Source organism: Cucumis melo, chromosome 6 (assembly GCF_025177605.1).
Source record: "Cucumis melo cultivar AY chromosome 6, USDA_Cmelo_AY_1.0, whole genome shotgun sequence".
Classification (NCBI taxonomy): Eukaryota; Viridiplantae; Streptophyta; class Magnoliopsida; order Cucurbitales; family Cucurbitaceae; genus Cucumis; species Cucumis melo.
Genome location: NC_066862.1, coordinates 22,289,229 through 22,305,314, shown reverse-complemented (window position 1 = coordinate 22,305,314; position 16,086 = coordinate 22,289,229). Strand labels below are relative to the sequence as shown.

Sequence of the window (16,086 nt, the reverse complement as noted above, 5' to 3'; positions counted from 1 at the left end):
GTGTATTTGTGATTAAGTATACCTAGGTTTTTCGGATCAGTGCATCCAAGAATGCAAACAACATGGCATATGAGACCTCTAGAGTACCCCTAATGGAATTCAAACAAGACATGGAAAGATTTGAATGGTTGCAACCATCACAATAAATGGTCAAACAAGACATGGAAAGATTTGAAGAAGGAAAAAGTTTACCTTGAATACATTCTACAAATCCTTGAAATAAGGATGAAAATGAAAAATATACCTCAACAACACGATAATCGATATACTGAGAAGATTCAATCCATCTACTATTCAAAACAGTCTTTACTAGTTGTAAAGCCATAACAAAATTTGTTTGTTATAATTCTACTTTTGTCTTCGAAAACTAATGCTAAAGGATGTACTTAAAAGATTGTAATTAATCGACAAAATATGTTAAACACCATTGTCTTTGAAACTAATGCTAAAGGATGTGTCATAAAGATTGTAATTAATCGACAAAAAATATCCACAAATAACATAAAGCTTACAAATTTTAAAAATACACATTTTCGAAATTTAGAATCTTAAAAGCAAATAACATGAATGAACATTTTCGAAAGATATTTCAAAATAATATAAAAAATGAACATTTTCGAAATATTTTTCAAAAATAGATATAAATAACATACATTTTAGAACTTGAAATTTTAAAATAATGAAGGTATTATGCAAATAGATTTTAATATATATTTTTTACTTTTTAAAAAAATATATATAACTGCCACCAAAATATAATTTTTTTAAATAAAAAGGAATAAAAAATATTAATAAACGTAAGTTGCGCTTAATTTACAGAATCTAATCTAAAATATAATTTCAAATTGTTATTGAAAATATATATTATGTATTATTTATTTATAATTACTATATTGTGAATAAAAGGTTTAAAATATAACAAACCAAGAATCTTGTAGATATATTTACCATTATTATAGGAAAAGGTTGTTGCAATCTCGTCTAGCAACAATATCCCAAATTTAGTTAGGATTTATTAAAGTTGAAGGTTGTTTGTGAAATACAGTCTTTGTGAATTTTGCGATATTCTCCCTCATGTTGGAACCATTAAAATACATTATACTTTAAATCTATGAATTATCATATAGCTAGGGGTAGATTCGAAATTAATATAATTAAATAAATGGGTGTGCCTAGCTTTTTCTATTTTTCTTATTTCTACCGCCTTTTGTCATTTTCAAGTTGCTATCTACAATTTTGTTATTTCTACGATTATCTCAAAATTATTTCCTTGATGGTTTGCCCATCAAGTAAAATTTCATTAAGTCACCTATGGGCCTTTGCTTGATGGCCATAGATTGTCAACTTAAATATATTTCTTGATGGGCTATACCCATAAAGAAAAGGGAAAGACCGTGGAAATAACAAATTTATGGATAGAAAAAAGAAAAATAGCAAACTGTTAAATTATTTTGATTTATGACAAAACTAACTTCTAGAATAATTTTTCCATTCTTTTGGCCCGAAATTATCCCTCCACGGATGACAATTGTCCATATACAAATACAATGTATTTGTTGAGATAAAAAAATCAACCAAAATCACATATCCCGAATACAATGTATTTGTAATTACACTCACTTATGATAATTATTAACTAAATCAAAAAATTATTATATTGTTCCAACAATCCCAAAAGATATGACATTAGTTTCAACATTCCAGGATACAAAATACAATGTAATAATTTTGGATTCTTAAATTGAATTCTTAAAATTATGCCAAAGATAATGGACAATCCATTAATTTCACCATTTTTATTTTTCAAATTATTTACAAAAAAATATACATAAATTAATTAATTTTAGATTCAAAATTGAATTAAAAAAATCATGTCAAAGATGGATAATCTATTAATTTCACCATTTTTTATTTTTTAAATTATTTACGAAAAAAACACACATAACATCAAGTTTAGATTCTTAATTTGAATTCCTAATGTCAAAATTTTGAGGTAAAAATTTTCAACATTATTATCATAAGTTATTAAGATTTTATTTTGTTAGGTGTTAAAGTTATATATTTAAGTTTGGAAAGGAAAAGAAAAAAATAAAATAAAAAAGAGGATATAAATTTATCTCCCTCCGTCCGTCGAAGCCGCCATCGTCACCTTAGTTCTCCGTCAAGCTTTTGTTTGTCGTTAGCCCAAGTCGTCACACCCTGAGCCGCTCCCCTCTCCGTCAGCCATCTCCTCTGCGTCACGATGTCCATCGTCACCGATGTTTGTCCGCAAAACTCTAACCGACGTCGTCGCATCTCCATGAACCTAGTCGCCGTCGTCACGATCTCCCATTCGCATGGAGCTTGTTGCATCATCCATCCTTCTCCGTAGCACGCTGCCACACCGGGGCGTGCTCTCCTCGCCGTTGAAGAAGCCTCTGTGCTCGAGCAATCATGTCCCAAGTCGCGCGTGTCGTTCGAGCAAATCTCCTAGTTACTCAAGCTGCTTGCGCCGTCTGCTCCTTACTGAGCCATCCAAGCTGCTTTCTTTGTTATCCGAGCCATGTAGGCTATTCTCTTCCAAAGTGAAGAAAGAGATGTTAGGGATTTCAATTGCTTCCAAACTCAAAATAATGAATGGGATGTGAAATGGTGGGTGCATAGTTTGTATTAATTATAGGGTATTTGTGGATTCTGTTACAAATATATTTAGAAATCACATTTGTCAATTAGGTGGGGACATTTAAGGCATTGTTCTCCCATTTATTATTTAAAAATTTTATGTTTTGCTATTTCGTAAATTTAAAAATAAAATTGTCATTTATCCAAAGTAAACATCTAATTTTGTTATTCTTCTTGTCAGCTCTAAAGAAAACTAGTGCAAAAATTTAAAATTGATAGCATGGACAATGCCCATCAAGTAATATGGTATTCTTGATATGTATTGTCCATCAAGAAAGGATTTTCTTGACGGTTTCAGATTGTCAAGAAATATAGTAATCTTGATGTTTATTTTTCATCGAGAAAGGGTTTTCTTGACTGTGTTTTTCTTTCAATGAAACCAAACTCAAGAACTCATCATTGTTTAACTTCAAACTCTTGTATATCGTGTCATAAATTACAACATTAAATGGACTCTAAGACAGTTTCGGTGTGCTTATTAAGCACCTAAAAAGCTCACTATTTGTATAATATTAAAAAGTATATATATTCATCTGATTTAGAATCCCACTTTCGATGAAATTCTCTATCATTTAGAATATAACACATACTACCAAAGACATGGAAATATTTAACATTTGGCTTGTGCCCTTTCGATAACAGATAGTTTGTATATAGAGCACCCGGTCGAAGAGAAATACGATTATGAATGTGACAGGCAGTTTTCAAATCCTCGACCTAAAAATACAAACGGAGAGACTCAACATGCAACATGACACAAGCCATTTCTTGCAATGTTCGGTTCTTTCTTTCAATAATTCCATTTTGCTGTGGAGTCAACGTAGCTGAAAATTCGTAAAAAATTCCTTCATTTTGATAGAACTCATCAAATGCAGAGTTCTCAAACTCTCTTCCATGATCATTTCGAATACGTCTTATAGCATTGTCTTGTTCTTTCTAAAGCTGAAAACACAATGATGGAAACACTTTAAACATATCTGATTTTTCTCTAATAAATCTCACCAAAGTGTATCTTGAAAAGTTATCTACAATTACAAAGGCATATTTCTTTCCCCCAAGACTTTCAACTTGCATAGGATCCATCAGATCCATGTGAAGAAGTTTAAGAACACGACTTATAGTGCATTGTCCAATAGACTTGTGGCATGCTTTAACTTGTTTTCCAGTCGGACATTCTACACAAAATATTTCAAAAAGTAGTCTTCAATAGAAGTATTCCTAAAACAGCTTCTGCCCCAATAGTTTTGCAGATAATTAAGATACTTATGTGTCCAAGACGTTTATGCCACAAATCTGCTTCATCAGACCTCAACAGATTACACAAAAGATTCTTTATATCATTGTCCTAGTGATAACAATTATCTGATAATCGTCTGCCAATCATAACTACACTTTTGTCTTGATTCAGAACTTCAAATTTGTCTTTAGAGAAACTGACAGAAAATTCTTGATCACATAGTTGACTGATACTAATTAAATTTGCTGACATCATTAAGAACAGATAGTCCATATCTATTTATGTTTCCTTTTCCTACAACTTTGCCTTTTACTCCACATGGCACTACATTCCTTAAATTCAGTGAAAACAAGGAGTTACCAATCATATGTCTAGGGTAGCCACTTCCAAAATACCAATCATCCGAATTAGAGGTATGAATAGATGGAAGCTCCGCATTACATAGGTTGTGCTTTATTTCTTTATTGACTCTCCATTCACTTTTTGCACAAAGATGAGGTCGATTTTAGTAAGACCTTTTTGCTACTTTTATCATTTAATCTTCTATGACTAAAATGATTATATCTATGAAGCTTGTAACAAAATGGTCGAATATGACCAACTTTTCCACAAAAATGACATGTCCACTTTCTTGGAGAACTTGAGCACACCCTAGGATGACCGCCTTTTAGCATGCAAAACCTCGAAGAGTTCTGCACTCTTATTCTTTCTATTAAAAGCTCTAAAAAATATTGTTGATGACATTCTAAAATATGAACTTTTTCATGAGAAACCAAGGTCTTTTTTATCTCCCTTAATCTTCCCTTCACTAAGAAGATTATTGAAACTTCGAGTTTTTGAGGTAAGTAACTTTACAGATTTAAACAAAGAGTCAAATTCACTTCGAACATCTTTTAGTTCTATTTTAAGAGTAGAGATCATTGTCATAAGTCGATGATTATCTTCCATAAGTGCTTATATTCTCTCCTTCTGAAGTTTCAAAACCTCTTGATCTTCTTCCCGTTTTGTCAACAATTCCTCATACTTGAGCTTACTAATATTGGCCTTTCTGTCATCTTTACGAATTAATTTTAGATTAGGTACACTCTCAGAAACTTCTGGTACCTTTTCAGTTGTACAACTTATTAGCGTCCTGTCGTATTCTTCTGCATCACTATCAGATGATGATTTCTTATCTGACAAAGAAACTGCAAAATTCTTCTTCTTTTTTCCTTTTTAAATAAGTAGGACATTTTACTTGGTAGTGCCTAAAACCTTCACATTCATGACATCTGAAACTTCTGTTACTTCTAAGTGATGTCGAAGTTCTATCACTTTTGTCAATATTTTTGTGCTTATGAGTCGCATACGAACTAAAGGAGCTTGATCTTGAGATACCGGAACTATTGAACTCCTTGTTCAACTGAGATCTATAGTTACCGGATCTTTTATGAAACTGACTTCTAAGTTTTGAAACCTACTTTGTCGGTAAGGTTATGGACTCAACTAAATTGTCATCCTGAGTACGCTCTTTACTCAATTGAGGAGTGTCCTCATTTATCACTTAGAGCGCAATTCCACTTTTCTTTTTAGGTTCTCTATCTTCAAGAGTCAATTCAAAAGTTCTCAGAAACCTAGACAACTCATCGAACTTCATTGTAGTAATGTCATTTGCTTCCTCAATAGTAGTGACTTTCAAACTAAAACGAGAAGGAAGAGATCTCAAAACTTTTCAAACAAGCTTAGTAGCTAAGATCTTTTCTCCTAGAGCAAAGGATTCATTTGCTAAATTAAGAACTCAAACATTAAACTCGGCTATGGATTCATCTTCGACCATCTTGAAAGCTTCAAATTTTGACGCCAAGATTTGCAACCGTGACATTTTCACTTTAGATGTACCTTCCTAAGCTATTGATTAGTTTGAACACATTTTTATCAACTTCATTAAAAATTGCATTCAACGCACGAGAATTTTCAGGAGAGGCTTCAGTACAGGAGATTTCTAGCTTCTGAGAGACTTTACCAGCAACATTTGTAACAGTGGGATATTTCCACCCGATGACAACAACCTTCATGGATTTGCTATCTATTGACTTCAAGAAAGCAATCTTTCTAGCTTTCTAGTAGGCATAGTTCGATACATCCAGAACTGGAGGTCGTGTAGTCGAACTTGCTTTACGCACAGATTCCATAAGACACACCACAAATACAAACCGCACTTCAAGCACACACCTTAGTTAATAACCAAAGAAACAACCAAAAGAACAATAAGTAGTTTCTTGCTGACTTATGAAACACTAAAAACTAATCACTAATATTTGTCATAGACATCACAAAGGAAGACCTCCCCCTTCATCAGTGATCACTTTAAGCAATTGATCAAATCGCATTTGATCTTCAACAATCTTGAGTCTCAATCTCAATTCTTAATCAAAAAAGCTTTTTCAACATACTTAACTTACCAAAACAAACACATACACTTTCAGCTTTTTTTTCTTTAAGCCATACTGTTCTCAATAACCTAATGCCCTTATTTTTTTGCACACCAAAACAATCATGAACTAGAAAGATAAACCAAAACGCCCAAAAAAACAACCAACCCGCAAATTTAGAAGCGAATCTCAAAATGCAACCAAAACAAAGATATTTTCCCAAAACCAAATAATGACTAAATAACAAGAAGTGGGACCATCAACACAACAAACTACACGATCGTGTTGACATGATTTAAATGATCACATACCATAGCTAACAGATCGTTTAGAATGATCAACACGATCGTTTGATTTGAAGTTTTTAATGATCATTTATATTAGACTATATGATCGCTTACAATCATTAACACGATCGTTTTCTATGATCAACACGATCATTTGCGATGGTTAACATGACCAGTTAGCATGGTCAAGACGATCGTTTAAATTTGAAGTCTTCTTTCCTACTATTAAAAGAAACTACACGATCGTGTATCATGATCTAAACGATAGTAGATCATTCAAGTACACGATCTACTATCATTTAGAAGAATATTACTTGCGTGCACGTGTGGCTGATAAATCACGTGTTAACTGAGTTGTTGGTATTTCCCATTATGGGCCCGTGGGGTTTTTTTCGTTTTCAGAATTATTCTATACAATGTAAATATTTTATTGGTTTATTATATTTTTTTAAAAATCCATATATTTAACTTAAAATTTCAATATCCTTTTTATTTAGGATCACTCAAAATAAGGTAATTTGAGTTTCTCAAACTTAAATTCTATTCCTTTATCCCTCGACAATATAATTTTTACTTATAATTCAAGAAATGCTTATCATCAACACAAAAAGATTGTGATGAAGACTCATGCACATATACCATGTGTTAAGAAGGTTTGATTAAAAAGTCTAAATTTTCGAATAGGGGTTTAGAATTCAACAAGTATACGTCTAAACAAATTCAATATTATTGAGAAACTTGAAAATAAACAACGGTTTAATTCACTTAAATGCAAAGCAACAGTTATAAAAGATTTCTCTTTAAAAAGTCACAAATGTCTTCCAAACCACTACTCAAGATTTTAGTTTCATTACTCACATAAATCGTTGTATGAGTTCTACAATTTGATTAGATCAAATGTAAAATCTAATATTAAATATATTTTAACAATCAATATGTAAACACATAAGTTACTTATATGATTAAAGTAGAGTACTCGTCTTCCTTGAACTTTACATTTAAAATTTGGTTATTGACACATTAAATACAAGTAAATTTAATATAATGATACTAAATGTAATTCACTCAATCTACAACAGAAATCATCAAAGTCAAGTTAATTGCAATATTACAAAATACAAAGCAAACACCGAAAACTTGAACTCAAATGTGAAGATGAGAGATTTGACAATTTTAAGGTTCAGTCTTTTATTTAATATTTTCTTTGTTTAGTCTTTTATTTATTATGTTCTTTTTCCTTTTAGTTTCAAATTGAGGCAGTGAGGGAGTTTTTTTATAAATAGGTTACTTAGTTTTCTGAATATTCTTTTGCCTCATATAAAGTAACTATGCTACGTAGCTTACTACCAAAATTGAAGTTTCGTATACCTGTTTTTCGTCCCTTGAAATATTCTGGCAATTAGATGGCCAGCGCAAATGGAAACCACATGATTGGTCCTACTTTCAGCTTCACTAATATCCATGTAGAAAATTTTCTAATATACTTTAATTTAAATAAAAAAAGACAGCTAGAATGAGAAATAGAATTATAACCGGTTTTTCTTAATAATGATAAAACCCACTCAACTAGCTGTATACTTTACCTGTTTGTCTTGCAAACTCCAAGTCAAAGTCTACTCTTTACTCCACGTGACAATGGCATTCTGGCTCCCTTCTTCCTCCAACCATTCATGGCGGCTGCCGGAAATACTCCTCTTCCTCCTCCTTGTTTCCACCGGAGTAACATCTAGAGGTAAAGCTCAGCCACTAGTTAAGTTTAACAATTTCAGAAACTGAAGAAAAGAAAAACATATGATGTATCCACCTCTTACCTTGTCTCTGTTCCTTTCTAGAATTTCTCAAGAATGCAGATTTTGAATCTCCGCCGTCAAACCTGCCCGAGAATTCAAACAAAACATCAGTGGCACTGTACAAAAACAACACAATTCCAGGATGGACATTTCAGGGGGCGGTTGAGTACATAACAGCGGACCAAACAAAAAACATTTCGTTGCCAGACAAAGGACATGCCATATTATTGGGGGAAGATGGAAAAATCAACCAGACCTTCACAGCCGATGCTGACATTTTGACTTACTTGCTCACCTTTGCGTTGGTACCAGGCGGTCACAATTGTTCACTTACTGCTCCATTACAAATCTCTGCACCAGATACTGATGCATTGTTTAGCTTTAGCCAGCATTATGGGAAGGAGCCATGGGAGGTCCATGGCGTTTATCTGGGCAGCTGGGGAGATCGAGAGTTTGTAAACCTTGAAATTCTGAGCCAATCAAATGATTCAACACCAACCTGTTGGCCTGCAGTTGACTCACTTCATATCAAGACAATGGGTATAGTGATGCCAGATGGGGGTAAGTAGATGATTTCAAGTTCCTCGTAATGTGCTAAAAAACCATCAATATTTTGCCTTCAACTAAGACATATTTGGTACTCTTGATTGGCGCAGACAACTTGGTAGTCAATGGAGGATTTGAATACGGACCAGATTTTCTTGAGAGCTCAGAGGAAGGAATTCTGCTGGATTCAGCTCCTACTCCTTTCTTTTCACCACTAATACAGTGGGCAATCCTGGGAAAAGTCAGATACATAAACTCAAAACACTTCTTTGTACCACAAGGCAATGCTGCTGTAGAATTGGTATCAGGAGTTTCATCTGGAGTACAAGCGGCAACAAAACTTCAGGCAGGTTCTTCTTATACCTTGAGTTTCACACTTGGCGACGCCAATGATTCGTGCAAAGCTACATTTCTTGTCGGTGCTCAAGCTGGATTAACATCTCGGAATTTCACACTGGAGAGTAATGGAACAGGTTCGGCCGCTAAATTCAACATGACATTCACTGCAGGTCCTGATGTTAATACAATCACTCTCCTTAGCTACACTACATCCCAAACAAAAGATGGAGACTTCTGTGGGCCAGTCATAGATGATGTCATTTTGAGGGTTTCTCATGGGCTCAGAGTTTCTGTGCCCTGGAAGAGTTTGATTCCTGTGTGTTTGATTACAATAGTCTGCTTTTTCTGAGGGCAGTACCATTCTTCTTTGAGGAAAAATTCAGAATAAAAACCAACAAACATTATATTTTGTCTCAATCGAAATATAATTTATTTATTTGTGGAGATAAAATAGAACCACAGTAATTGTTCCAGTACAGTACATTTAGATTGCTGTAACTTCATATCTATGATTGGGTATAATTTGCTACCGAACTGGAAGCAATGAATAATTATTAAACACCTTTGTGTCGATGTAAATTCTGAAAATGCTGCTTCATGTAACGATATGACTGAACTTTGCTGTGCTATGACCCGAATATCTAAGAAGCCTCCAAATAGGAAGTTCAGAACATAATCGTCAATGATGGAGAGCTTTTCGTACACTGTCCATTGTATTGGCCTTTTGGATGACCTGTAAATGATGCAAAATAATGAAACACAATGCTTAACCGTATCAGATAGTGATAATAGACATGCTTCCAGTACTATACAACTGCGAGGACTAGAAAGTGATGATTCCATCAAGGAAATACGTAACATTACCGGAAGTATTAAGCCAACCAACAAAATGAATATGATTAGATTACAAGTTTAGTCAAAACTTTCAAGTTTGTATATAAAAAGTCAATAAACTTAAAACACAGCCTATTAGGTTCTTGAACTTTTATTTGTGTATCTAGAAAGTCCTTGAACTTAAAAAATATCTAATAAGCCCTTGAACTTCCAATTTTGTGTTAAACTTTCAATTCTTTATATTGAAAATGACATTCAAGCCTATTATACACTTTAAAGTACTAGGCTCAAATAGACACAGAACCAAAAGCAGAGGACTAAACTTATAATTTAACGAATGGATATCATAACAATAGCTTTTACTTTTTGGCATGACGATGCAGTATAGTGAAAAGTATCCTTTCATGTACCAACAAATGATACCATCTTAAATTTTGAAGTAGTATACTCCAATTCCAAACAGCAGTTTCATTCTGTCATGTGCTGTTTTTCACATCTTATAGGCTTTGGACAAGATAATAATGTACTAGAGGATCGAGTATGTAATACCAAATCAAAAAAACTAACATGCTTCCACGAAAGAATGTGATACAAGTATAATCCATCATTCCATAAACAAAGCAGTACTACTGTAATGGATTAACTATTATCAATCACATTTTCTTCCATAGTTACGCAATCATTCTGATGATTTACAGTTATCAAGGTCATGGTAACATAGACTGGATTAAAAATATATATGATGAATGTAAGTCATGGTGATGTAATACTATTAATGCTTAAGTTAATCAGCACCACAGTCACTGGACTAAAGGATAAAAATAAACTCAGAATCACTTACCATATAAAAGATACAATTTCTGATCATGTACACAAGGTAGCTATGCTGCTTCAACAAAATTGATCTTTGTTCCACGTTTCAAAAGATTTTTGTATTCTTGACCTTTTGACCAGTCATCAATCTCACGTGCTCGTAAAACAGGTAGAGGATGTGAGAGTTGTCTTGTCTGAGCATTTCTGCAAACATGGTCAGTAAGATAAGAACATGGACGGAAATAACTTGATATGTTATACGCTTCACTGACTGTTCACCTTATATACCATCCTATAGGGCTTGAAGAAGCTTTGTCATAAGAGCGAGCTTGCTCCAAAAAGGCATCCACATTCAGTTGATCAGCTATAGATGGACAGCCCCCAGCTAGTTTCATCAGAACAGAGATGACCACCTCTTGTTGGAAGAAATGAGGAATCAAATAGATGAGAAAAGAAATTCAAAAATAAAATTCATCTACAGATAAGGAGAGAGAGAGAGAGACATTCAGAAGGAGTATGAGGTTTCTAGTTAAATAAATTCTGTACTTTAGAATCCTGTGCAACAAGAAGGGCAGCACGATCGCAAGTAAGCTCTGCGGCTCGAAGCCAACGGAATAACTGTTCTTCTAAGTTCCGAGCTAAAAATCCACCAAACCCTATAAAAACATAATAAATGAAAGTGGGTACGTTACTTGAATACTTTTAGCCTGAGCCCACACACCATTTTAAATACTGCATTATAATGTTTGTACATTGACATGAAACAACAACTATTTACTTTCATTCTAAAATTTTTGTGTTCACAAGAACAACGCCCTCAGTAATTTTGTCTTCTAGAATTAGAATATTATACAATTACAATAATACTTCACAGTTAGCACTCTGTCATTCTCCAAAAGGACCAACCAACAATTTTATACTAACCAAACCGTGATTTAAATGCTTACCAGGTACAGTGTAAGCTCCCACAGTAAGAATATTTGCGAATGTAAGCCACACACCATGATCACATTTTAGATGACCCAATTCATGAGCCAAAACAGCCTGGAAATTTCAAGTGATAGAAAATTACGGCAAGGGACAGATAGCATCAATAAGAAACAAAAGGATGGACAATAAATAGGCAAAAATGAAATAATAAATAACAATTACTTGAGTTCCACGTTATGGTTTGGCCATGTATTTGATCAATGATTTAAGCGCAAAGCATTCTTTTTTTTTTTATTATTTATTTACTCAAATATTACGAAAGTTGAAGATACAAATTGATAAGGTAAACTAAGAGGCTAAGACTGCATCAGCTAACCATAATTTTGGTTAGAACGGGTGCAATCAAATGAGACAACAGCATAAGATAACTGCTGACCTGCAATTCTTTTTCTGTAAGAAGCTCCACAAGGCCGGTATGAACAACAACAAACGGCTTTTTACCACTTATGGCTAAAGTGTAAGCATTTGGCACAGGATTTTGACGGACATATAGATCTGGAGCCTCAACATTCAGTACTTTGGCAGCCTCAATCATAAGTTTATGAAGATCTGAAAGCTGAAAAAGGAAGAAACATTTGCTAACCATTAGTTGTAAAATCCCCAGGTTCAATTCCATCACGTTCATATATTAAGGATCAACAAATCTCATCATCCAATTTCCATATTACAAAGAGTACTATAGTCAGATGAAGGATTTTTAGAGTAGAAAAAACCTGATTTTCAGAAACAAGAATTGATGTTCCTATGTTCTCAAGAAGCATGACTTGCTCAGCCACGGTTCCTGCAATGATAAAACAACAGTACCATTAAACAGAACAAAATAATAATAAAAATTAGCACTATGGAACCAGGCAAATTAAACCAGTATGGAAGTAACTATTGAAATATATACTGTGTCAAAGGAATAGCCTATGTAGGTTGGCGTAATGGATAATAAGACCAATGTAAATCATAAACGGCTCAAGAGAAAATGAATTCAAGTCGTGGTGGTTAACAGCTATCTACAATTTAATTTCCCACGCGCTTTCTTAGTAATTACATGTAGTAGGATTCGACAGTTTTTTCTCAGAAATTGAGGTACGTGCTAGCTAGTTCAAACATTCACGGATATAAAAAAGATAATTTTTGCTCACATGACCATATATATAAAATAAGTTTACGTTGAAAGGTTGATACACTGTCTTTAATAATTTAATCATCTTGACAAAAACACCACCAACCAAGTTGCAAATCAGATTTCTTAAAGCTCTTTGTAGTTCATTCACTAGAACAGATTCACAAGATTAACCCAAATTGTAACAACTGACAACTCAGCCATGCCCCAACAATTATGGATACTCAAGCTAGATATTCAGCAAAAGCAAGAAAATTGTTTCTAATATGTATATCCAACTCAATTGGATGCACAGTAATCATTCTTCAGTTCTTCAGTTCTCAGTCTTACCCAATAAAACCTTCCCCAGCTCACTCAACCCTGGAATTGCCCGCAAAATCATTGTGTTCTGCATGAAAGAACAATGCTTGACTTAGTAACAAAATATCTGGCTCGGAATGATATTAACATAATTATTTTTTATTAAAAAGAAGGAAATTGCCATAAGTTACTTCTATCTTCTAACATCGGAGAGTACACCACTGATCTTATTTTCAAGTTGTCTATGAATTCTTTTATTAAACAATTTTACAATCCTGAAGATTTTAAAGAGACTTGAATATAAGGTATTCATTGTTGAAGTCCAGAAAACAGATGACTCCATTATTGGTTCTGAGAAATTCTTCCGTGCTGAAATAAATTCTTTTTCTTTTTTTTTTTTTTTTGATATATGTGAGTTTGGGCCAGCTTACCATCATGGATTGAATCCAAAATCTCTTAATTAGTTATTGAGACTATGTCTCCCTTTTTACCATTAGTCCAATCCATGATGGTTTTGCTGAAATAACAAATTGAAAGATTAATTCAATCTAGTGTAATTCAAAAGCTTAAACATCTTGGTTTAAAGCAATATAAACGGTGTCACAACAAAGATCCAAGTAATGTGTCAGTCTCTTCTCATTTTATATTCCCAGCTTAGGCATCATTCCTCGAAAACCAAAAGTAATTTTCAAGTCAGTATTAGCTCTTCTCACGAGAATTGGAATAGACATCCATTCTCATCAATAGAGAACAAACATTGCAAATAAGTTCTAGGAACACTCACAATAAATATGAAGAGAAAATAATTGGTTTAATTGTTTGAAAAATGAAATTTGACTGGCTTTTTTCAAAACACGGTTTTCAAGCCTTTTTGCATCACAAAGCCTTTTAGGATTTTCTTTTCTGGTTCTACCTAGCTGGCTTTCTTGCTCCATTCTAGTTCTAGCAAGCTTTCTCGTCGCTTCATTCTAGTTCTAGGTTTTGCTTTCATTTATAGTCACTTTCTTGATTTCAACTGTACACTAGGTTTATTTGGCACCTTGGAAAGCTCCATTGGTCGCCACTAACCATCGCGCAGTGCCAAAAACAGGAAAAAAAAAAAAAAAAAAAAAAAAAAAAGAAACTCTGCCTGTCGTCGCCATTGCCTTCGTCATAGATGAAATACAAGGAAGCGAGCAATGTTTTTGGTGGAGATGAAATATAGAGAAGGGAAGTAGTGAAAGTTTCCAAAACAAGAAGAGAGGGAAGGAGAATTAGAGAGAGAGAAGAAGAAGAAGGAATATTAAAAAGTTGTTAGAAAAGAATCATAAGAACTTATTTTGATAGTTAAATACATCAAATGACCCAAAACTAATGTGTCTCATAGCAGTCAGAGGCAAAGTTAAAAGAACGTGGCCTCCATAGCAAACAAGAAACTTCACCAATCTCCAAAAAGACGTAATCATGAAGTGAGTTTAAAAAAACGAGAAAAACTATTAACCTGCTTATCGAGAGGATGGCGGAAATCGTCGGCATCAAGGTCGCGAAAGGCGAGGGAGGCAGCTACGCAAACGGAGGACCTAATTCTCTTAGTGACCGACGACTGGATTCCGAATCCTTTTCCAAAGGTAGTGGAACTGAATCTGTAGGAGGATGAAGATCCGATTCCGCGAGGAACAGGATTTGTGGTGAGGCAGAGAGAAGAAAAGGGAATTGAAGCCATGGAAGCAGAGAGAGGAAGGGGTGGTTAGAGAAGGAAATGAAGATTAGTGGTTTAATTGGTGTATCGTATTGTGCGAAAATGAAGCTGATGATAGTTTTTTTTTATTGGGGATTACGTTTTGGATTTATGGCCACTGACCGTACTTATGGTTAACACTTGGCGCCATTTCGTTTTCCTTTCACCATTGGTCGCCCCATCAACCTACCTTAAAACCCAACCATGAATTTCAACATATGAATTGAGTTGAGATTGGTTTCAACATATGTTTACATTGACATAAATACTTTTAACGTTAAGGAAAAGAGCATCATACCTCTGCATCCTTCCTCTTGCTCCTTCAAGGTGAATATGTTGCTTTCATCAATGGTGCCATGGGTTTTGAAGGTGTTGTTAAGTGATTTAGTTATATGAAAAGTTACAAAACTTGCTAAGATCATTGATTTTCATAAAGCCATTTTTTGAAACTCTTTAAGCTAACATATTTTCTCTTTTGATCAGAACATGTATCCTTAGCATTTGAAAGCTCCTGATAGGTAAAGATATAAATGGTAATAAGGTCCAGACTTTTGTTTGATCCTTGCCTTTATTTTACTCTTTGTTACTGTTTCTCTTTTTTTTTTCTTTTTTCTTTTTTTTTTCTTTTTTTTTTTTCTTATTTTTTTTTGACATATTGTTACTGTTTTACTTAAATAATAATCATAACCATAATTATAATCTTAAGAAAAGGCCTTATTGGTCAATCATACAAATTGCTCAAATGGAGGTCATCCATACAAATCACCCAAAAGTTAGTTATCAAAAATAACATTGCACAAATAAATCTAAATAAATAGTCATTCTATGATTTTTTTTTTTTTCTGCCTACTAGGAATTCTCAAACGTGAGTTGAATTATAAATTATAAAAACTAAAAAATGTAAAATTTTAGAAGTTTTTCTTTTAATGTAGGTAAAGACTAAATATTAAGGGAGAAGTGAAGCATTTTCAAAATCGTTAATAATCAAGGCTAGCTAAAACTTACAAAAATTTATTTTCATGTTTTTAAATTTGACCATGAATTTAC

At 33.6% G+C, this 16,086-nt stretch overlaps 2 protein-coding genes and 1 long non-coding RNA gene across 5 annotated transcripts; 1 reads left to right on the top strand and 2 right to left on the bottom strand.

The window, feature by feature from the left end:
• Positions 1-2,378: 2,378 nt before the first annotated feature.
• Positions 2,379-8,544, bottom strand: LOC103491790 (uncharacterized). Its single transcript, XR_007822018.1, has 4 exons — positions 8,408-8,544; positions 8,180-8,322; positions 7,965-8,048; positions 2,379-2,556 (listed from the first exon to the last, which is right to left on the bottom strand). It is a non-coding gene; the product is annotated as an uncharacterized LOC103491790 (long non-coding RNA).
• LOC103491788 (uncharacterized) lies at positions 8,194-10,046 on the top strand. The gene is made up of 3 exons (XM_008451879.3): positions 8,194-8,328; positions 8,429-8,947; positions 9,043-10,046. The coding sequence occupies exons 1-3, from the start codon at positions 8,232-8,234 to the stop codon at positions 9,618-9,620; spliced, it is 1,194 nt and encodes a 397-aa protein (XP_008450101.3). The 5' UTR covers positions 8,194-8,231; the 3' UTR covers positions 9,621-10,046.
• LOC103491787 (plastoglobule-localized metallopeptidase 48, chloroplastic) lies at positions 9,678-15,134 on the bottom strand. Of its 3 annotated transcripts, none has more exons than XR_007822015.1 (9): positions 14,803-15,129; positions 13,353-13,410; positions 12,622-12,689; positions 12,285-12,464; positions 11,866-11,962; positions 11,465-11,574; positions 11,198-11,331; positions 10,947-11,112; positions 9,678-10,004 (listed from the first exon to the last, which is right to left on the bottom strand). XR_007822015.1 is itself a non-coding variant. In XM_008451878.3 (9 exons), the coding sequence occupies exons 1-8, from the start codon at positions 15,022-15,024 to the stop codon at positions 10,987-10,989; spliced, it is 1,005 nt and encodes a 334-aa protein (XP_008450100.2). In that variant the 5' UTR covers positions 15,025-15,134; the 3' UTR covers positions 9,678-10,004; positions 10,947-10,986. The 3 variants fall into 3 exon arrangements, 1 of the variants encoding a protein (XP_008450100.2); XM_008451878.3 differs by having other exon boundaries at positions 10,947-11,122; positions 14,803-15,134; XR_007822016.1 differs by lacking the exon at positions 9,678-10,004 and having other exon boundaries at positions 10,943-11,112; positions 11,198-11,333; positions 14,803-15,133.
• Positions 15,135-16,086: the final 952 nt, after the last annotated feature.

Bases quoted from the DNA above. Each gene is read 5' to 3' on its own strand.
- LOC103491788 (XM_008451879.3), top strand. From the start codon at position 8,232: ATGGCATTCTGGCTCCCTTCTTCCTCCAACCATTCATGGCGGCTGCCG. The intron at 8,329-8,428 runs GTAAAGCTCAGC...GTTCCTTTCTAG, and splicing joins CACCGGAGTAACATCTAGAG to AATTTCTCAAGAATGCAGAT. The intron at 8,948-9,042 runs GTAAGTAGATGA...TGATTGGCGCAG, and splicing joins TATAGTGATGCCAGATGGGG to ACAACTTGGTAGTCAATGGA.
- LOC103491787 (XM_008451878.3), bottom strand. From the start codon at position 15,024: ATGGCTTCAATTCCCTTTTCTTCTCTCTGCCTCACCACAAATCCTGTT. The intron at 13,411-14,802 runs GTTAATAGTTTT...TCTTTCATGCAG, and splicing joins GCCATCCTCTCGATAAGCAG to AACACAATGATTTTGCGGGC. The intron at 12,690-13,352 runs GTAAGACTGAGA...TTATCATTGCAG, and splicing joins GCTGGGGAAGGTTTTATTGG to GAACCGTGGCTGAGCAAGTC.